At 40.9% G+C, this 22,706-nt stretch overlaps 2 protein-coding genes across 2 annotated transcripts; both read left to right on the forward strand.

Moving 5' to 3' along the window:
- The first annotated feature begins 7,141 nt into the window (after positions 1–7,141).
- On the forward strand, positions 7,142–10,649 carry LOC140926156 (uncharacterized). The gene is made up of 3 exons (XM_073375943.1): positions 7,142–7,705; positions 7,748–8,752; positions 10,524–10,649. Exons 1-3 carry the CDS (start codon positions 7,142–7,144, stop codon positions 10,647–10,649), a joined length of 1,695 nt encoding a protein of 564 aa, XP_073232044.1.
- A 6,981-nt stretch (positions 10,650–17,630) lies between these two features.
- Positions 17,631–22,138, forward strand: LOC140926966 (uncharacterized). The gene is made up of 2 exons (XM_073376636.1): positions 17,631–19,603; positions 21,614–22,138. The coding sequence occupies exon 1, from the start codon at positions 17,828–17,830 to the stop codon at positions 18,719–18,721; it is 894 nt and encodes a 297-aa protein (XP_073232737.1). The 5' UTR covers positions 17,631–17,827; the 3' UTR covers positions 18,722–19,603; positions 21,614–22,138.
- Positions 22,139–22,706: the final 568 nt, after the last annotated feature.

Below are 22,706 nucleotides of genomic sequence, written 5' to 3' on the forward strand. Positions count from 1 at the left end.
GGACTGGAAGAGGAGTTGGCCCACTTAAGCCGTATCACTGAATGGTGATCAGGAATGAAAATACTGATTCCCCGCGACAGTTTTCTCCAATTGATCTGATAGAGCGGTTTTCATTTGAGTGTCGAAAAGTAATTGGTTTTGCACTTTCTACACGATGCGATTGGCTTAAAAGATTCGCGCCACCTTTTCATCCAATCAGAAGTAAAACCAAAGCCAAATGTGACGCGCTCGCATGCATTTTCCCGCGCTTTGCGTCAGCCACATGTAATTACTTCGAGTTTTGATTGGTTCAATGTATTGTCTGTGTCCTATGTGATTGGCTAGAGTAATTACTTTGGTTTTGGTTTTACGACACTCAAACGAAAACCACTCTAAAAAAGGGATTTTTACTAACCGGGAGCGCCATCAAGTATAAGGTCTGTTACATGAAAAGGGAAACGGCCAACCTCCGTAGAATTAAGATTCCTTCTAATTGTGTTGTCGATTAGCACCTTATGGTCACAGGCTTGGCTATTAAAACACTCATGTGACCGAAAAAGGGAGTGCCCTCAGTTTAATTATCCAAAGAAGAATTCGAAACTTCGGAAAGGCCTAACATGGTAACAAATTTGAGGAGAGGTGGGGTATATAACTCGACCACAGCGACGGGAACTCAACCTGAAAATGGCGGAGATGCTAGTCAACTCGCACGCCTAGAGGTAGAAATTACTACAGGTTTTGGTTTTAATTAGGGTATTCAAGACGAGAAGCCAATATTTTTGCCCATATGGGTATTGTTTTTAAGGATGTGCGTAAATTAAGACGTAGCTTAAAAAAAATTGCCTCTGAGCAGAGCCAAGATTGACCCCAAGATTGGTCTCACTTTTCCCTCAAGTGAGAAAGCAGAAATAAGAATGAAAACCTTTTAATACAGAAAGTCTAGAATCTGGGAAATGAAAGAAGATAAATATACAAAAAGCCTTGCCAAGAATCAGGTCTATGAAATAGTTCATATGAGAGATAGTCGGAAAAACGTTTTACCCAAATTTATAAAGCTTTGTATGGAGGCGCCATGTTTGTGTCCCTTCCAGGGGCACAAATATGGCCGCCGGAAACTAACAGAAACATCTGTTTTTGAGTTTTCCTACTTATGCGTGAATTCTTCGCTTGAGGAACTCATAAAGCTTAAAGGAATATTTATTCTAAGACAAGGAATGTTTAGATAGCAAAATCTCCAAAAATCCGCAATGTTTTTAACCCACATAAGAGCTTTCTTGGCCGCGAGCTAAATGCCGCGTCACGCAAAAGCCTGGAAATTCAAGCGTCGTGTATCGCAAAACGAAGAATCCTTTTGAACTGAAAATTTGTTGGTATAAAAGTTTTAAGGTGCTCTAATATCACATGAAAGTAGAAACTCAGAAGAAGCGACAGTTTCTTAGTTTGGATTTTGGTGACGTCATGTGAAAACCGAGATGCAACTGATTAAACTCGAACAAGCTACAAAATTTTGTTCTTCGGCTGCAACACTTTTTTTGCGTGGCCGGGGGCCTATACCTTATCGTTGATTACAACAAGTGTTTTGAGCGAAAAAATAAAAGAAAAGAAATACTTCTTCGTATACAAAACCTTAAAAACATTAGTGTACTCAGAAGAGCTCTTGGTATACTTTAATTGTCTTTTCTTTATCACTTTGAAGTTTATTTTCTTCTAAAGGAAAAAAAGGGAGTACTCAGGTATATTACAAAGACTACAAAGTAAATAAACACGTCGGAAAAGAAAATTGGTGCAAGTGACAAGCTTACCTATCTTTTGAAAAATATATTGTCTCGTGACAATAGTAAAATAAAGTTCGGATTATGTATCTTAAATTCATGTTATTAGAATTTTGTAGAAAAAAATACGCTTTTTTGTTTCTCACGCTTTTTTCCTGAAATGATTTATTGGTATCTCCTGGTGTCTGGCAAAATCTTTTCTTTGTTAGACCCCTAAACCTGAGTTCCAAAGTTCGTGAACTTAAACAGGCTTTGAGTTAGAATGCATAATGCATCCAGGCCGATACAATTCAGGAAATACGAAAGTAACTTCCGAAAACCTTGCATTTCATTTTCCAGTAAAAGCATGACCACGATTGCTGAGCGAACGTCACGCACAAACAATTTCTGGATCATGTGCTTTTGATTTTTGAGTGGGTAAAATATCAGTTTCTGATCAATGACTTTTGATGACTGGGCGACTGTGGTTCCGCACGCTTACACTTAAGGGCAATATATACACTTTCAAATTTGTTGACGTGTTTTTAGAACTGTTTCCATCACGTAAAAACTACTGGTGTAGTGGTCGCATGCAAAAACTCGGTCAGCATCTTTTGCATGAAAGATACAGCACCAATACAGAGGGATCTTTATTAGTTTTGTGTATTTTTTTCCAATTCTCAGTGCCGGAGTACTCAGTTGAATGCAAATTTTAATGAATTACAACATACAAGCATTCACTATCAGCACATTTTAAGTATAATCATGTAGGGTAGTAATAAATCAGGTTATTGACTTCTATGGGTATGTGGAGAGTCGATTTGAAAGATATTTTTTCCTACACGACATTCAATCTCTTTTCTTTGATCGCACTGGTACGTGGTCCAAGCTCGAAATAGAACCATCGGCATTATTGCGTCGGTAGACCTACAAAATATAAGGCTTTGCATGAAAAATAGGAAAGAATAAATAAAAATTAACGATTGTTTCTCGACCTTTCTCTTTCTGTAACATTCGAATGTGGAAGGATTTAAACAACAGCTGGCTTATCTTATTAAGTTGTGTGTTTCCTCTTTCTTGTGTGGTCCGGCCGAGCCGATTTTGGTTCTGTTTATATGAACAGGCGAGATCTCTGCTCGAACAACCTACTCTCTCACTGTGACGGAAGTTTTTTTCCACTTGAAAACGAATTTAAGGGTCGACGAAAGGTTGGCTTATCGGGAATTCGTTGCTTAACTCTCAATAAAGCTGGGGGCTCAAACCACCTACTGGTACAGCAGTTTATTGAACTTCAATTTTTTTTACAGGGGGAATTAGGCTGGCTTGCAAGCCAGACTGTACTGAGATAACTTTCTTATATAGATATAACGGCATTTTATTATACGGAAAATACACATCAACATAAAACTTTGTGCAACATATGCACGCTAGACTTCATAAGTATAAAGAAACAAACAAACAAACAAAAATAAGTAAAATAAAAAACAAACAAACAAAAACAAAAACTGAATAAGATGACCAACATGGAAATAAACGGTGTAATTGAATAAAAGCAACTGACAATTAGTTTTGATTGCTGAATAACATTGTTGGCTAGCTTTTCTACGATTATTAATTCACGATCACACTGAAGTACTTTAGATAGAGGAGGGGCTGGAGCCTTTTGCGGAGCTAAAACATCTCAATGCAAATTCAGTGTAAATTACTAAAATAACGTCAAAGCGAATATTTGAAATCTGGCTAAAGCTAGATATAAACTTTGAGGCAGATAGAGAATAGTCGGAATATCTCTCCTTACACCACCCTGGCGTTTTTAGGGGAGTCGTATTAAATACGGCTCCCGTAAAAACGACTGCGTGGAAGGCTACGGAACAACTGGGATCTGGGAAGCGGCGCCAGCCCGCCATCTCATATCAACACAACAAAAATTTTATGAGGAAACAAGGTTTGAGCCCAGTTTACCGGGCGAGCCGGCTAACCCGGCTGGCATCCCTCATATCTTTATCTTAGGGTAGAGTTCGACTCTGACTAGGGGTCAGGCATGGATAATAGAAAGACCACGAGGTGGCGTACCCTTGAAGTGTGGTCACGTGACAGTGTTGAGATTCTGAGAAAGCATTGATCTTTCTTGGAATTGGAATATGTACTGTATGTTTTTATGCTTCACAAAACTTTTTTCGCCACCGGGACACCGACTTATTAGCTCATTGTGCATTGTCCGTATTCATCGATAAAATCCGTCTACACAAAGTCCTCGCAAAGGATAAAGGTACTTTTAAAAGTGTTAAAGAATAATTGAGCACGCGGGAAGTTTGGAGTGCACGAAAGAGTGACGAAAGAGGCGTACAAAAAAATAAGTTGCTGGAGGACCCTAGCCTCTTGAATGCTCTCCCAACGTCCCAGGTGCTCAATATCTCGACATAGGCAGAGCTGGAGCATGAACTAATTGTTTTATAACATTATCAAGCGATCAATTCAGCAGTTATCTTAAATTTTCATTATTGTAGCGCGCGCTCTAAGCGGTACGCGTCAAAGTCTACGTGACTCTTCTTTTTTTACCTCACAATTATATCTTGAAACTGTGAGAAGGTTTATTCAAGTCGCTAAAGATAACATTAAAAAAGATTGCAAAATCCATGACTGAGGTGCCGGAAAACTATTAATCCACGGTAAAATTCTAAAAAAAAAAATCAACAACAACAACTTTGCAAAGAATGATTTGCACACGCTATAGCCCGCACAGCTCGCGCAGATGACAACGACAACTACATTCACTTCTTTTCCCCACTCTCGGTTAGCAAATTCAAAAGTTTTATTATAAATTTACGTCATAAAACACATGGTAAACTAAACGCTTCATCGTTTTCAATATGTGCATTTGGCCTTTCGCATTAGTTGATCACGTGATAAACTTTCGGTAAACACGAAAACAGTTCGCTTTTGAACATGTTGAAAAATTTTCTTTGCACGAGCTGAAAGAGCACATTAGAATTTGAAAACGTGTGAATTTTCAGCCGCATATCTCAAAAGTAGCAATGGCAACGGCCGCCGAAAATCAGAAGTATTTGAATGAGAAAAACAACTTGTGCCACCTAGTCACGCTTGAATGGTTTTCCATACAAATCCTTGTAAATTTCGAAATCTTCAAGCGCTACTGTTGAGATTTACAGCTGAACATTTACAGGTTAACCAATTTTAATATTCTCTTTCAGTTCGTGTTAACAAAAGCTTCAAAACCGAACTGTTTTTGTGTTTACCAAGAGGCCTCTTGGGGATTGCTAAGCTCACAAGAACTCGAGAATTGACGTCATCAGCGTGCTCATCGAGAATACAAGTAGCACGCTCGCGCTATTGAATTTGATTGGGTGAATTTTCTAGCCATCTATAAAGCGTGATAGTGGTGTGGTTCATACCACGGAATGTCAAACCGATTTTTGATCCCCTATCTGAGTTAAGGAGGGTTTATTAGTCTTATATTTATTCAGGAAAATATTTTGCACTATAAGTATTAGTTTTTATAAAATAACTAAGATAGTACGCGCGCTCTGATTTGCCGAGGGGAGAGTTTGCATGAGAGTTTGTAAGCATGGTTTTGACGTTGAGGTGTTTTGCTTTTCGTGCGCTCATCAGGCAAACACGAACTCGACAAGTTTATACTTTATTTACCCAATCCTTGGTCGGCTGAAACTTGGAAAATCTTTACAAACAAGCTGTGACATCTTTTTCCGCTTAAGCTGACATTTTAAGCGAGAAAAATCCGTATGTTGGAAATCATCTTTTTGCAAAACAAGAACTGATCACGTGTGCAAGACTCCATGTACGAGACTTTGTGACTGGTAACAATTTCTCTTTTAATCAGTGCCATTACAAAGAGTTTTGCGTTTTTTCTCGCGAAAGTTATTTTATAAAAGCAACGGAAAATTCTGTCTCGAATTCTCCCAACCCCTCGAGTGTTTATATCAGGCTATGCAAATACGGAAAAGTTTTCTATTGCTGAAATGGTATAATTTATTATTCATTCAAAATATTTCCCCGATTCTGATTGCTAAAAGCACACGCATAATTCACCATAACCAGCTACTGATGACCAAATTTGGAAGAATGTTGCGATTAATCAACCGATGACGTCAAAAGTGCAGCTTCCTTGCAGGTTAATGCACCGTTAACCGAGAAGACCTGGGGACGAGGTTGAGTTGCTTTGGTTGAGAAAACAAAAATGGCAAACATTTCACTCGTTTCAAGAGTAAGAACTAGGCGAGATAATAGCTAAAATCATGGCAAGAACAGCAAGAAGACAACTCGAAGGGCGACATCTAGATCTGCTACTTGGAGAATATTTGCGGAGCTGAACAATCCTAAACGTGCACTGTCGAAGATGAACTTAACATCGATGTAGGTAAGCTTGTTTTAGGCTGTAGCTATGTTTATAAACTAAGAATTATTTTGAATGAATAATAAAACAATTATTGAATTCGACTTTCGTATCATATGAAGAATTATGAAGATGTCGGAGGGTGTTATCCGCCTGGCCTACGGCCTCGACGGATAACACCCTCCTCGATCTCTATAATTTTTCATAAGATACTCAGCTTCATTAATTAATTAATTTTTAACTATTGCCTAATTTCATACCGCGCGGGAGCCTGGAACTACCGGATTTTCCCGGACTTTTTAAATTCCGGATTCAAATTGTTTCCTATAAATAGGAGGTAAAGCAAAGATCACTGCATGCAGTTGAAACGATAGTAACCGCCAGATGACTCCAGAAAGTTAATATTCACAGCAAAGAACAGTTTTTTTTACTGCTACAAAGAACTTTGATTAAAAGAAAGATCTAATCGGAGACTTTCGCTACTTGGAAGTATTGGAAGGATTCCCGAATTGTTGGACAAAAAATTTGAACAAGGAACCGTAGATTTTAGCTTTTTTACGGCGCTGGATCCGACCGAATATTGGGGAGTCCGAGTGATATGGGAGGGGGTGTACCTGTCTTTACAAACCGTAAAATATAGACTTCCAAAAAGCGAAACTCGCCAGAGTGACCCTGAGTGAAAGGGCAACATCGTCTTACGTCCTCAAGGCTTACATTAGGTTTTCTCCCTGTCCCTGCGTACGGTCTCAGTAGAAATCCTAAAGATCAGGTCGGAAACAATTCTCACTGAACATAGATCACCTACATCAAGAAAGGGCTGAAGTATACCGTTTTAGAAGATCTACATGATGATAAAATTGAAGCAATTTGGCTTCAATTACGACCTTCGCGCCTCCCTAGGGGATTATCTTGTATAATCATTGCCAATGTTTACCTTCCACAGACAGATAAAGGCGTTTCTGACTCTGAGATCTTGCTCTATCTCTACGACTCAGTGTCTACAATTGAATCGTGTTTTTCAAATTGTGGAGTTTTGATCATGGGGGATTTTAACAGACTCGATACCTCGAGTTTTAGGAGCGCTTTTAAGCTGAAACAAATTGTCAAATTCCATACACGAGGAAATCAGACTCTGGATCTCGTTTTGACCAACATCAAAGAATTATATGAGGAGCCAATAAAACGCCCAGCTTTTGGTCTGTCAGATCACGCATCTGTTGAACTTCAGCCCTTGTCTCGCTGTAAATCTCAACCATTAAAACGATCCATCATTTCAAGAGACCAGCGGGAAAGTTACAGGGTCGCCCTGAGTTCATACTTGGAAAAAGTCAACATCGCCGACCTTGTAAAGAACAAAGATACATGTGATGAGAAAGTACAGTTAATGGAAGAAGCTATCATCTCCGGAATGGACGCAATCATGCCCTTGAAAGAAAAGTCGATATCAGTGAACGAGGCGCCATGGATGAATAACTCTCTTAAACGCCTTATTCGCCGCCGGCAAAAGGCATTGGCCAACAACAATTTGGCTGAGTACAAACAGCTCCGGAATAAAGTGAACAGAGATCGGAAGGCGTGTCGAGCAAAGTATTATGATGCCAAAGTCAAAGATCTTAAGGCTTGTAAACCTGCCCAATGGTGGAAGGAAATCAAACAGCTAAGTGGTTTTTCTAAGGTCGAGCGCGCGAGCCCCATCGCAGACCTTCAACACCTTGCGGATGAGGGGGAAGACCCTAGACATTTGGCCAATGTTATTAACGACGCTTTTTTGTCACCAATGACCGCTTTCACCCCTCTAGTCACGCCTGATGCACACGCGCGTGCGCGCGCGTATACATGCCAACAAGATCTTCCCCGTCCGATATCTGAGTTTTCAGTCTTTGAGAAACTATCGGCGCTTAATACGAACAAAGCATCCGGACCTGATGGAATCCCTTCTTGGTTATTAAAAGAAAACGCGGACTTATTGGCTGCACCAGTGGCAGACATCTTGAATTCTTCCTATTTGGAGCGTCGCCTTCCAACTTCGTGGAAGAAAGCGGACATTACACCCCTCCCGAAGACTTCACTTGTTAGCGATGTGAACAAACACCTGAGACCCATTTCGCTGACTCCAATTCTCTCCAAAGTCGGGGAAGAGTTTGTCGTTGACGGCTACATCAAGCCTGCCGTCCTTGCAAAGATTGACCAGAACCAATATGGGACTGTTCCGAACTCCAGCACAGTGCATGCCCTGATCAGCATGCTCCACAACTGGTATAAGAATACTGACGGCAACGGTTCTACTGTGCGCGTGGTGCTCTTTGACTTTAGGAAAGCATTCGATCTCATCGACCACGCCATTCTTATGGCTAAACTTACTGATTATGAGCTACCACCTTGGGTGCTGGACTGGATTGCAGATTTTCTTACTGACAGGAAGCAACGAGTGAAACTCGCCCACGATTGCTACTCGGATTGGGGATCTGTCAGGGCAGGTGTCCCGCAGGGGACAAAATTGGGGCCCTGGCTCTTCCTGGTAATGATAAATGACATCAATGTGAATGGTGTCAACCTTTGGAAGTACGTCGATGACACATCGATGGCCGAGACAGTCCACAAGGGCCAACCAAGTGGAATCCAATTTGCTGTAGACGACCTAGTTAGGCAAGCCGAAATAGATAAGTTCCAGTTGAATGAGACCAAGTGTAAAGAGTTGCAGATAAGTTTCTCAAGGTCTGTAGATCCTTTCGAAACAGTTACTATTAACAACAAACCAATTGAGGTTGTAACTAGCGCAAAACTTCTTGGTCTCACAGTTTCAAACAATCTAAAGTGGAACGCTCACATAGAGAATGTTATCAAAAAAGGAGCCTCTAGGCTATACCTATTAAGGCAGCTTAAGCGTGCAAAAGGAGATCCTGCGCAGCTACTTTGTTTCTATACTACGTGTATCCGGCCCATGTCTGAATATGCCTGCCAAGTTTTCCACAATGGTCTGCCTGAGTATCTCTCTGAAGAGCTAGAGAAAATTCAGCGCCGTGCACTTAGAATTATTTTCCCTGATTTAGGCTATCAAGAGGCTCTAAAAGAGTGCAATATTGCCACCCTCCACCAACGGCGCCAATGGCTGACAGAGCGCCTATTCAATGAGATTAAGGACAACAGCCTCCACAAATTACATGGCCTTTTGCCGCCACGTAATCTTAGTACTGTAGCCTTAAGGAGTAAGCGCGTTTTTAACGTGCCTCTTTGTAGAACAAATAGACTAATGAATAGTTTTATCATGCATAACGCGGCTATTTGCTAATGGTTTTATTGTAAATTCGCGGCTATTTTCTTAAATTTCATGACGTTGTATTTTGTTCCTTTGTTTTATTTATTTACTGATATTTATTTATAATAGTTAGTCTTAGTATTCAACGTATTGTACAGTCCGTAATCCAGCCCTTGGGCTGCAATGGATTTTTAATAAAGCTATCTATCTATCTATCTATCTATCTATCTATCTATCTAGGCAAGTATAGTTCAGTCTCACTTGAGAGGCATTTCTCGTCCGGTAACACTGCAGTTCCTGTTACCAGACCTGATGCATTGAGCACTGTTATAATACACAAGTTATTTTTCTCAGGGGGATAAATTGTGTATAGCTTTTTTGTGAGGCCTCTGCGTGTGCGATTCTGTACCTTTCAGTGACATTGCAAGTAATTTACTCAAGACTGTATAAATTCAGGGATAAAATGTCAAATGGCAATGGCTTACAAGGGCTCGCTTGTTGAGCTACCTCTTTTTGGAACTTATTGGGTCTAGGAGCATGTTTGCAATTTGGGCAATCACCTTGTAATTAAAGTCAACAATATCACGTACATCTACCTTTTGGCTAGCATGTACTAGGTGTAGACTAGTCCCTTATTCTCCCTGCATGTGATTTAAGAACACTAGGTTTAATATACATAACGCCACAAAGTTCACTACACGCAGTACCTTTCACGCGGACATTTAATACTCTTTTCCGCGACGGGAATAATTCAGGTACGCCCATTTAAGGGTGCAAAGAAAGTATTTTTACAGCTTGCCATTCGGGCAAGCTGAAGCTAGCATTTACTAGTCCAAACGTCATTTCAATTAACCCCCCAAATTTTTTAATGAGCAGAATTGATTTCACAGTTCTTCTGTAAGACGAATTCCTCAAAATACTTCACTTACCCGTCGGGCAAGTTAAGAACAGAATTCACTAGCCCGATGGCAAAATCATCTAGCCCTGGGCTATCTGCGGACACTACTTTCTTTGCATGCTGCTTTTTGTACAGCACGGCCCTTTAAGTTTTGCTCCAGCATACTTAGGTTACGATCGGTACTTACACAATCACATCTGTGTTCTTGCCAATGATCTCCTACTTAACAGATGCGAATAGAATTAAACAGAGGATCTTTTGCTATAGAAAATTTATAATCACCTGTGGTTCGAGCGGACCTGTTCATCGAACAATTGCTTGCACTTGCTGAGTGTCGGCTCTTTAAGTCTAACTTCAGGGCATGGAAGAAATACTGCATCCTTTCCTTACTAAGCCTAGGCAGATTCTCCAAGGGAATATTGATCAATATTTCTTCGAAAAAAAATGCTTTCGTTCGAGTTTTTATTCTGACTATCCGCCATTTTGAAACTGGACTTTTTAAAAACTCCGGGAAAATCCGGTAGTGCGAGGCCCCCGCCCGGCATGAAGTTAGGCAATAAAATATCGTAGATCGACCCTTCAAATCTCAAAAGCATTTTCTTTGATTGAGGTCATCATTGAAGCGAAATACTTGCCATCCAAGATAAAACGAATAGGGGACACAAACATTACTCTCTGATCCGGCGAGGGGGTAGTGGGATAGTATTTTAACATACCCATTTTTTCCCCATAAGATACCAATTGGATTGTAAAATCTTTGATACCGAATGGCTAAAATTGCTTTCAAACAGAATACCTAAAATGATTTGTCGGATTTTTGACAGGTAACACAACCAGATACAGTGTATAACTTTTGGTGCAGTGAAGTTGGTCGAGCTTTTTCCATTCCCTCCGGCCCTTTGCCAGCCCCTGGATTAAACTTCTGGCCCCGGTTGTTCAAAAGCTGGATAGCGCTATACACCAGATAAACCACTATCCAGCGGATAAGTACTTGGGAAACCAATTGCGTTATCCACTGGATAGAGATTTATCTATCAGATAGCGCTATTAGCATTGTTAGCATTTATAGAACTGAAAATAAGACAAACAAATTGAAATTTCTCACTGTGTCTTGTGTTTGCCTTTTGTCATTTAAGTGTCATGTTCCTGAGGGGACTCCCATAAGAAAGGGGTGGGGATGCTCGCCGTCTCGCTTAGGGGTGTAAATTTCGGATTTTGGTCTCACTTAATGTGTTCTGGGCAAAACGCCATTATATTTGGCTGTAAAGGTCTCTCTTAGGGTTACACGCGAAGAAATATTAAAAATATATGATTTTTCAATTCGTTATATTTACTCGATTCAGGTAATTACAGTTTAAAATGGTCTCTTCAAGGAGAAAAGAACATTGGGCCACGCCCAGATTGGTCTTCTTTAGGGGTTTGATTCAAAATTTCCAACGAGCATCTCCATTCCTTTCATATGGGAGTTCCCCAGGGGTCATGTTTATCTTAATTTGCCAAAAATGACAGAAGTCAGGCAAACATTGTAAATTATAGTTCCTCTGATATCATTTTTGCACTGTTCTAATCATATGTGCTTATCTAATTATATTGCTGACGACAGCCCCACTAGTCATGTTTGCTGAAAAAGGGCCATGATAAAATTCTTATCGTTTTATAGCTCTCACTACAGGTACTAGTACGCTGAAAAATAACATCTATTGAAACTCGGTTTTTGGGTCATTTAAAGAGGCCACGCAAGCATAGTTATTAAAGTGGAATAGTTATGATCCCTATACATGATTTTGTTGACCTTTCTGGACAGCTTTCCTATTGTTTTTAACTTTCTGGCTAATAGGATCAACGTCACACTAATTTATTCAGTCACAATTTGTGAACAAAAAGCAAAGGATTGTGCCCGGTCAGGGAGCTTCCAGGATAAAACCCCCCTGTTGTTTTCAACTTTGATGTTTGCTGGCTTTCATAACTTGAGTCTTCTTTACTAACTGTGGTGTAAGGTGGTGGTAAAAGAGGTTTTCGAAAACAAAGAAATAGAGGTTTTAAGAAAATAAAGAGCTCAAAGAAAGTCTTGTCCAGTCTTCCTGGACAAGTAGATTTTTTTGCTGGGCAAGTAACTTTCTAGGCCCACTGTCTAAATGCACAAGTGTTCAGGTACGTGTGTAAACTGAATCATCAACTAAGACTAGCAAGGAATGGTGCCTAAGCTTAAATGTTATTGCTTGCTTAAGTGCAAAGGGAGAGCTGGAATGCCAGTTTTTTCAAACCCTCAAATAATATTGATTTATACAAGGGAGGTTTGTTTTATCGAGGTTCTGCTGTACATAAGTTTGTATGACACTTGTTTCTTTCTGGTTCAATGTTGTGAACTCCTTCTAACATGCCTAACTCCAGTGAATGAATGTATTTTCTCCTTTACTAGACACATGTATACTGATTCATAATGGAGGTGTTATTATCTGATTAAACACTGAAGAGAACCATGTCTGACATTGGTAAGAACAAATATGCCAAGCGAAAAATAAAGTTGTACCTGCTGCAGGGTTCTATTTGTTACTCAGTTTATTACACACCATGTAAGAAGAAGACAATTTCCCACTTTTCCTTTTAGCTTTGCTTAGCAGCTTAGTCTTGAAAAACGCTTTAATTTTTTTTCATAGTAGTTGCTAAAAGTTTCATAGCTATTGAACTTGGCAGAAAAGACTCATAACCCATAAATTCTGGGAACCCTGCAGTAGGAAACATGTTTATTTAAAATCTTATAACAAGGTGATTTTTTTAATTAAGACGTTTTTCCCCTAGGATTTATAGCTTGTGAAAGTGGTGGTTCAGTTGATGCTGAAGTTTCTCAGGAGCTAAACCACACTTCAGAAGGTATGTGGGTTAATTTTGAAAAAAGAGCGAATCCACCGTCTTCGAATGCATACATGGGCATTTTGGTCATTAGAATCTGAGAGGTCCTGTACTCCGTATTATTCGCGTGGGTCCTGACAAGCGAACCATTTTATCCGACTTACCTTCTTCTGCTTTTCTGGTGGAATTCTTTTCCTTTCATTCCACTGCCGATATTGTGCTTTGATTTTGTCCAAGCGCTTTTCTATTTCACAAGCGAATGTTTTGCAACAGCGATCACAGTTGGTTATTTAGAGTGGTACCTTAGCTTTCTTTGCTCTATATTTCTTCATTTATTACGGTCTTTATTGCGGTCCCATATTTACGAAACCTTGTTCTCCATACAAGTTTAGGTGCAGCAACAACGCCTGCACTCGCTTTCACATTGAAACTCCTAGTTTAACCTGCTTAACTCAATAACCTTACTGACAAAGGCGATTGTCGCAGGTAATCCTGACATACCTTGATCACTCCTAATGCAGAATAGCAAACTTTTTCCCTTTCCCAAGACATTATAGCTTTAATTTTTTTTGTTCAATTCTGAAATGTATTTTTTCTTATTTTCATTCAACGTGATTTAATTCTATTGTATTTTTGTTTTACCACAGTATATTATTTTTTTAATTTAGAATTTTTTCACTTTTAAATCATTTCGCCTGTTGAAGATTGTAGTTAGGGTGGTCGAAAGAAGAATCGAGAGAATGTTTTTTGATATTTTAATATGGTTTGGTGGGGCTGCCACCCGTCTTTTTTCAACCTTGGGATCGTTTTATGATTTTCTATGTAAGTCTGACTAACTCGCTAGGAGCTTTCCTCGCCCAAAAAAGCAGCTTGCTAACCATTATACGCTTACATCCTGCAGGTGAAATGTCTGATCAAGAAACTTTCCCATTCGTGGTCAATTATTACACATCCGGGGAGACAAAATGTACCTTCCAGTTGAGGAACGTAGATGACGACGAGAACTATTCCCTCTTTCTTGACCTGCTATCGGAAATCGTCGACGCCTTTATCACCCGGAAAACCAAGAAGTTTTGTAAATTCCTCAATCCTTCACTGGATTTAAAAAAAGATCTGCAAGATTTGAACAGGAAGCGCAAGGGATGGCTGTTCGAAATTGATGACGATGCTTTGCTGCAAAAGCTACGTGATAAAATTACCAGCTCGGTCAAAGAACTCATTTGTCCTTACCCAGCACATGGCAAAATTGCTAGCTTAGACGTTACGGTCCAGGACGATTTTGACCCCTCAGGAGAACTTCAGAAAGTCATCGAGACTAACGCTGCTGAGTTTTCTTATTCCGAGTCTGAAGCTGGTGAAGATACAAGTATCGAAGAAGAGAAAGATGACTGCGTGGTAGATGAAAACCCTCCAGACGAATGGAAAGAAATTGATGATGCGACGCTTTCAAATCCTGAAAAACCATACTATTTTCCAACACAGATAGAAATGGCTGCAATCCTTAAGCAGCGAATAGAGGCCATAATGGAGTATTATCACGGAATCGCGAAACTCAGTGAGGCTTTTGATGATATTGACTTCACAGTCTACACAGCTCGGTACCGCATGCTTAGCGATCAGACCGAGCAAAGGATCTGTCACCCAGACGCTGGCGTCCTATCAGAAGAGGAACTGACGTCACACAAAGGGGGCAATGGAAAGAAGAGAATGTTTATGTATGGTCACGGCGAGGATGCTGACATGCACTTTGAACAACTCAAGAAAGAGGTCCTAGAAAAGCCCAAGACCCTCTTCATCATTATTGCAGACGAGTGCCACTGGGGAATCACTAAAGACAAGGACCAAAAGTCATCCGCACATAATCTGTTCATCAATAAATGGTGCGAGGAATCACCCAGAAATGTCGTTGTAGTTCAAATCTCCGCAACACCTTTCAACCTACTAACTCAAGACTCTCGCATTCCTGAAGTCCGTTGTCTTGCTCTCCATGACAAATTAACTACCACTCGAAAGACGTACGAGGCAGGGGATCTCTTAGTCGAAGAAAGTGAGCCTGAGATTGAAGATCGTATCAAAGAAACGACTAAGGAAGTAGAGCTTCACGTCGTCCACTGGTCAGAAGTCGAGGTAAAGAACTTTGAAAGGGGAATGCGAATGAAACTCAAGTCAACATTATCAGAGAAAGGCTTACGCTTTTTACACCGTCACGTCTTGCCAGATGCAAAACTCAATGAATCGCCTGAAGAGGGTGATTCTCTGTCTGCATACCTTCAAGTATTGCCAGATGGTAACTTGCAGGTAACGCCAGAAGAGACCGATGCCACGGTTTTTGAGGTACAAGGCAGCCACGGTATCGTTACAATTAAAGCCGTGGTAAGCGAAGAGAAAGTGTTAACCTTAACTAAGGATGATAGCGGTTCATTAAAGGCTATGGATAACCCGTCGCAGCCTACAAAGTTTAGAATAAGGCTCGATTATGGCGTCGGAGTTGTTGCGTTTGTTTGCTCTGATAGATTAGATCTGTATTTGACAGTTAATGAACTTGGCCACGTCCAACTGCAACCAGCTAAAGTGGAAAGAAAATGTGGAGTTGCCATCACGAAATCCAGGAATGACTTGGGTGAAGTGTCTTTCGAGTTCTATATGGTAAAGTGTGGGCCAAAAGAAGTGGACATGGTTGGACGGCAGTACGTGAGCTTGAACTACTACCTTAGTACAATGAACAGCAAAGAACAAAAGATACGCGAAGACAAGTACTTTCAAGAGATTGTGAAGAAAGCGAGAGTTCAAAAGAAGGTGCAGAAAATCGACTCATCATCCTTTACGACTGACGCCATGCTTTGCGCCGAGTACTGCTACTACCTTCTCCACATGAGCACATACGACAGCGATGACAATGTACGACAGGTACTCACCACAGATATGCAGGAATCTCCCTCTGCTCAGTTCTGTAAGACATTCGAGTCCTTTGTGAAAAACCTCAAGGAAGACACAAGGTGCATTGATCCGGAAGTATTTGAGTGGGTTCAAAAAGAACTTTGCGAGAAGGTCAAGGACGATTTCAAGAATGACTTTGTAGCGCTGCAAAATAGCAAATCATTTAATGATGACGGCTTAGAATTCAAGAAACGCAAAGAGGAGCTGGTCAATTCTTTTGTCGCCTGTTTGATGCATCTCTCGCCTCAGGAACTGCGAGACTTAGAAGAGACATACACTGTTGTTCAAGATATCGAAGAAGAGCTGAAAGAAAACTACTGCGAGAAGCTGGTGAAAATTTGGAACAGCCTTGTTCAGGAATCCGAAACAAAATCGCTTAGTGAAAGGTCTGATCAAAAGTGGCAAAAAGGGCTCAGGAAAAATGAAAATTGTACGAGCTAAGAGCAGGAAAACGGCCAATCAATTTTTCCACACGCTTATACAAGCTAGAAGACAAGCGTCTCAAGAACACTGCTTTGAGATCATCAGAGATTATGGTGGATTTAATTTAAAGAGACTCATGACATCATCAAGCACTTTTTTTCAGAAGCTTCAGCCAAGGAAATGCCAGTTTCAATTTGACTGCCCTTGCAGCGATCTTAAACTGCCTCCTGGGCGCCCGAAGTGTGGTAATTGCCAACACGTGCACAAGCCAATCACCCAGTATGAAGACTTACAGAATCTTGCGTGTGTCCTCATCCTTGTCGATAAAGGGCGCATGGGTGACACATTTCCCGAAAGCTTTGATTGCCTGGATCTCCGCCTAAGCTACGATGAAGGTTCGCCTATAATTCTTTCCACTGTCATCCAAGAACTGGGAAGAATGTGCCGTTACGCAAAGCTATCTGCTGATGGATCCTTTGTTCAAAACGTTCCTTATGCGTTGGTTGGAGCGCAGTTGTTTAAAAGGCTTAAAATGTCTTTGGACACGTCCCCTGCAGTAAACGCCATTTCCTGTACCAGAGCCGATAGCTACATGAAAAACAGCAAAAGCAAACGCAAGAATTTCACTTCGCTTCGTTGGTTGGACTACGAAGCCGACAAGGAAAGCTATGATTACCAAAACAAGGACAAAGAAAACAACAAGCACTGTAACAGAATCCTTCTCCAGGCTGAACCCCAAATCGGAAAAACTGGAACCTACCTGTGCCTCATAAAACAACTACGACAGGACATCCTTGGAAAGAAAAACGTATCTTCAACCATATCTGCTTCATTTGATGAGGGGAAGTTTTATCTGGTCAACGAAAGCAATGATCCTGTTGCCCAACCACTGATGGGTGAGAAAAACGAAGCAGAAAACTGGAATTTTCCCTACTGGAAGACAATCCAGGAATCTCCAAGCCTTCTCCAACTATCTGTGGGACCGGGAAAGCACTCAATTGGAGGGCTTTCCTACGCTCATGACATGGACCAAAGCCCTTTTATTCTCATGAAACGTGAAGGATCATCACAGCTAGCGAAGTCCGTTTACGATCATCAGGTTGAGAACTGTCCAACTAGTACGTTACGCGCTTGGCATTGGCACCACTTTGAGAACTGAGAGAGTGTTGTACCGGCCATGGCCTTGCTGGGAAGACTTACGTTTTAACGATGACTGTGACAAAGAAGGTTTGTGGGTGGTAAAATGCAATCGTTTCCTCTTTCACAAAGTCCAGTACAGTGACTGGATAAACAGCCTTGTCCTTCCAGGTATCTTCCAATGGACAGAAGATACTAAAGTGGAGAAAAGACCTCCTGAAAGCATGCTGCCAATCAAATTGGAAGAGGGCATTATCCTTGAGCACCTTCGTGGCCTAGTTAACGGAGAGGGTCATGAGAAATGTTTTGATGGGGAGATTGGATACAGTGACACGCAGGATAGCGACTCTGATATTTCTCCAACGCAATTGCTAGAACAGCTGAGAATAAACAAGCACGCGAATTCTGCGCTGGCCATGCCAGTTCCAATCCTTATGCTTGCTTACTCTGTTCTGGAACAAGAAATAGAAGACTTGTTAAAGCTGGAGAAGCTATATTGTCTTGTCGAAGAGAAGATAGTTTTCATCGTCAGTGCCCAAGAAGCAGAAGACGAATTGAAGAACAACATGACACTTGACTGCGTAGATAGGGGAATTCTAAAAACCAAGCTTATGAGAAAAAGAAAGGCTAAATTTGACATATTTTCAGCAGCGGACCCCAGTCGACATCTTTTGCGGTGGATTGTCATCGAGGCATCGTTCAGGGGTGAAGACATCAGCCTATCTGATGCTACTGATACGCCTCAAGGCATCATTGGTGTTTCTGAAAAAAGTGTCAGCAAGAGATCAGTGAAAGTGATCGTCGACGGAGCAAAGGAAACCTCACCGCAGACAAGACCGTCGGGAAAGGAAGACGGGGAAGATATGGTTGTTGATCCAAACAGATTTGCTAATCAGCTGGAGTCTGAACAGCACACAGTGGTTTCGTTTCTACCCAGTGCACCAGGTAGCGGTAAACGGGTTACGGATCATAGTACAATACCTGTAACAAGTAAAAAGAAGAAGATCGAGACCGGCACTTGCAACTCTACGTCTACAGAAACCGTGAGTCCTAAAATGCAAGTGACTCTGGGTGAGAGTTCCGTGACCGAGCAAAAGGAGGCTCTTCCAGCAGTATAGCTAGGTCAATCGTCAACCAGGGAAGCCGCCAGGGGGGCAGAGGCAGGGATTGTGAAATCTGAGCTACAAGAAGAAGTTGTATCATCTACACGTACTCTTTCTATTTCTGTTGAAAGGAAGGCAGCCAAAGGAGCAAGTCAACAGGATGTGGAAAATGACGTTCCTCCTGCAAGTAAACGAACCAAAAGTCAGATTACAGGACTCCCTCCAGAAGACCCGGCATACATGCGAGGTACAAGCGAAGTTACACGATTGATAGTTGAGCTTTGGAGGGAAAAAATGAGGATCAAAGGCAACGAAGATATAGACCCCCAAAAAGGTTAAAGATAACCTGAATAACTACGGAACTGAAGACTTAGAAAGACTTGATGATGAAGGCTTCTCAGCTTTAACTAAAGCTTGTTCACTTCCTTCCATGAGTCCACGTATTGTAAGCTATCTTCTTAACAAGAAAATGGTGGACGTCAATTCTCAACTACCTGACTGGTTCAGAACGGGCGACAGAGAGGCCGCAAACTTAATTCCCTTAATGTCAGCCCTGTCTATGGCTTTACTGAGAGGGAATGTGAAATGTGTTTCCACCTTCATGCAGAGGAAAAGCGTGATTAAATTCGAAAGTAAAGACAAGAAAGGCAACACAGCTTTACATAATTGTCTGTCAACTCGAGAAGCATTCGAAAAGCTCTGGCCAAATTACGAGAAGATGAACTGGCGTGATATGAAAAATGACGAAGGAAGGAACCCCTGAGATGATGCTAAAGAGAAGTATGAGAAGTCCAGTTCTACGATAGTAACAAAGAGAAAGAAAGTTACCACAAACAAAACTCGAGAGGCTCTTGAATTCGCCATTAACAAAATGGACCCAGAATGGTTGAAAAATAGGTATGTTCTTTTTTTCTTAAATTACAGGATTTATCCTACTACATGAGAAATATCTACAATTTGATTGGCCTAGAGCAGTGGTATCTCAGCTTAATTTGAAACACCTATATGTGAAAATTGCAGACCTTTTGCGGGTAGTAGTATAAACAAATAATAGCATGATTTGTACGTGAATTTCGAAATATCACTCGTGGTATTTATGCCAAATATCACTACAAATCGTACTATTACCTATACAAATTCTTAGCTAGATATATAGACTTAAGCACACCCTTATGACACAAATATAAAAATTACTAAGGCCTGCTTTAAACGTCGTGCTACTGCCGTGCTAAGCTGGCTCGACTGTAGCTCGACTGCAGCACGACACTAGCACGACTTGGTTTCAGACGTCGAATTTAATTCAGTCGAATAGAACGGCTGTTGCCGAAAACAAAACACAGTAATAAAGAAACGGTTCAGCAAACTTTTAAATGTATTCTAATGCATTTGTAATTTATGAATTGAGTTGGGCACGGCGGTAGCACGACGTTTGAAACCAAGTCGAGCTACTGCCGTGTAGCACGGCAGTAGTACGACTTGGTTTCAAACGTCGCGCTACCGCCGTGCTAAAGTCGAATTTAATTCGATCAATTGAGTTCGGCACGGCAGTAGTACTACCGAAACGGGCCTAAGGTATCTACAGTTTAAACCGGTAAGACCTGTTTCAAAGGTCGTGCTAGTGTCGTGCCGAGCTCAATTGATTGAATTTGACCTAAGCGCGTTTTAAACGATGTAGTCTTACTACTTTTGTACATCACGACAGCAAAACTTTGTTTTGCTGAAACGTTAAGCCGTGCGAACTCAATTCATAAGTTATAAATACGTTAGAGGACATTTGATAAGTTGGCGAAACTTCTTTTTGTGTTTTGGGCAATATTGGTATTTTATTCGACTGAATTAAATTTAATAAGTAGGTTTAGTATGACCGTCCGGGTAAACGTAGCCCTGAACAGGACAAGGTTTTTGTTGACAGTGACTAACGTTTCGACAACCTGTGCGGTAGTCATCTTCAGAGTCAAAGTGAGTTGTATCACGTCAGTCTGCTTATTGGTTGCTGACCTGATTAGTCAATGAAGGCGCGATGTTATTGGTCGTCTGTCAGTTAAGCCGCGATGTTAAATCCGACGTCTGAATCCAAGTCGTTCTTCAGTCGAGCCAGCTTAAAACACAGCGGTGGCACGACGTTTGAAAAGGCCTGAAATTGCGCTTGTTGCAAAGCGCCTGTTATCTCCCTATGTTGGATTTATTATCTGGTACGAACAAGAGTTTCGTCCAAATTTTTTAGTGTATCTGTATACCGTATTTATTCTAAGAGCGCTGCCCTGTAAGAAAACGAAAGAATTATTACTGAGTAGTTCGTTATGCGCCAGTACGAATTACATAATAACCAAGATATATAGTATACGTGTGGTCTGATTGGCCGAGAAGTATGTTTGCATGATAGTATGTAGTTGTGGCGTCACCAACCGCAGTTTGAAAAAAAATTATGCCCTTAAAACTCGGCAAGTTTATGCTTATATTACCCATTCTTTGAGATTTAAAGTTTGAACAATTTTTTCAAGCATACTGTATGAAAGATTTTTTTCGCTTAAGCTGACATTTTAAGGGACAAAAATCTATATATTTAATGATTTATTTTTGCTAAACAAGAAATGATCACGCATACGACGTGGACAACACTTAGCGACTAGTAAGAATTTCTCTTGTAATCAGCGTTAGTAACAAGGAGTTCAACTTTTTTTCTCGGGAGCGTTATTTTATAACATCAATGGACCTTTTTGCTGTGTTTGCATATCTTCATAAAAACACTCAAAGGGTTGAGTTACGAAAGTTATGGAAAACCTCGACTTTATCCGCCTCGGATTTGCATAACTGTCTTAGAAAAAGTGATGAAAAGTTGACGCCCTATTTCCAAATTGGAAAGTCAATACACTGCTTATTCGAGTTGTGCAATTTTATTTCACTCAGGCAAACTGGAGTTAAAGATTGAGAAGTTTAGACGTTAGACCTTTCCGGCCAGAACCTGTTCAAGCGACCATTTTCTCCACCTCTGAGCTTCAGCTTCCTATATCAGTACCTTTATCGCAGTCTTGGTTTGTTGCTGTGACAGAATTTCCTGTACTCCACCTGACTCTAGACATGTTAGGCCCCGTTTATATGTAGAAACGTTGTTCTATTAAAGAGAGTCACCTTCCCAGCCCAGTCAACTTTATCAAGCGTTTATATAAGAACAAAGCCGACCCGCTGGCCAAGGCCAAAAGCGTTCGAGCATGCTATAACTAGGGAGTTTAAGCTGCGACGTTTTTGAGCCACGCACGTCAACGGGAAGTGTGCTTTGTGCCCTCTTGAACCGAGATTTTGAACAATGTTTTGAGTAAATCGTCTTTATAAGAGTACAAGAGTAAAAAACCGGTTGACGTGCGTTGCTAAAAAAAAACGCTGCTTAAACTCCATATTGTCTGGCCTTGAAGGAGTCAATCCGACTGAACGAGCCGAAGTGTTTGCATTGAGAGGTGACCCTTTATAAAAAATTATAGCCGAATCGTCCGTTTTTTTCTTTCTCATGTGAACGGTTCACCACGTTTATTAAGGAAATGTAGGAAAAGTTGTCTCGCCCGGGGTAACTCGGGTAGGTGAGTGACCCGGCTTGTACCCGGGACAAGTTTTCTCCTTATAAAACGGTACTTTAGCTAGGCCTCGCATACCCTGCGAGCAGAGGTTTGTTAGCGTTAACGTTATAGGTTATCTGTCGCGTAGTTGGTTTGTTTACGCCCCGTGTTGACTTCATAAACGCTAAAAGCCACGCAAGAGGGAAACCTCTGCTCCCAGGGTAAACCTCACAACACTGTGAGGGGTAAATGTCAGGGAGGTTAAAGACCTACGACGGTGATATAGCATTGGGTACTTAAACGAAACCTCCTCCATTATTTTCAAGACAATGACCTTGAACTGTTAAAATTCCAATTCATTTTATTAACAAATTGAAAGAAAAAGGGGGATATCAATACTAGCTGCTTTTGCTTTAAATAGTGACAACAAATTTAACCAAATGTCACCTTAG

Source organism: Porites lutea, chromosome 2 (assembly GCF_958299795.1).
Source record: "Porites lutea chromosome 2, jaPorLute2.1, whole genome shotgun sequence".
Taxonomy (NCBI): domain Eukaryota; kingdom Metazoa; phylum Cnidaria; class Anthozoa; order Scleractinia; family Poritidae; genus Porites; species Porites lutea.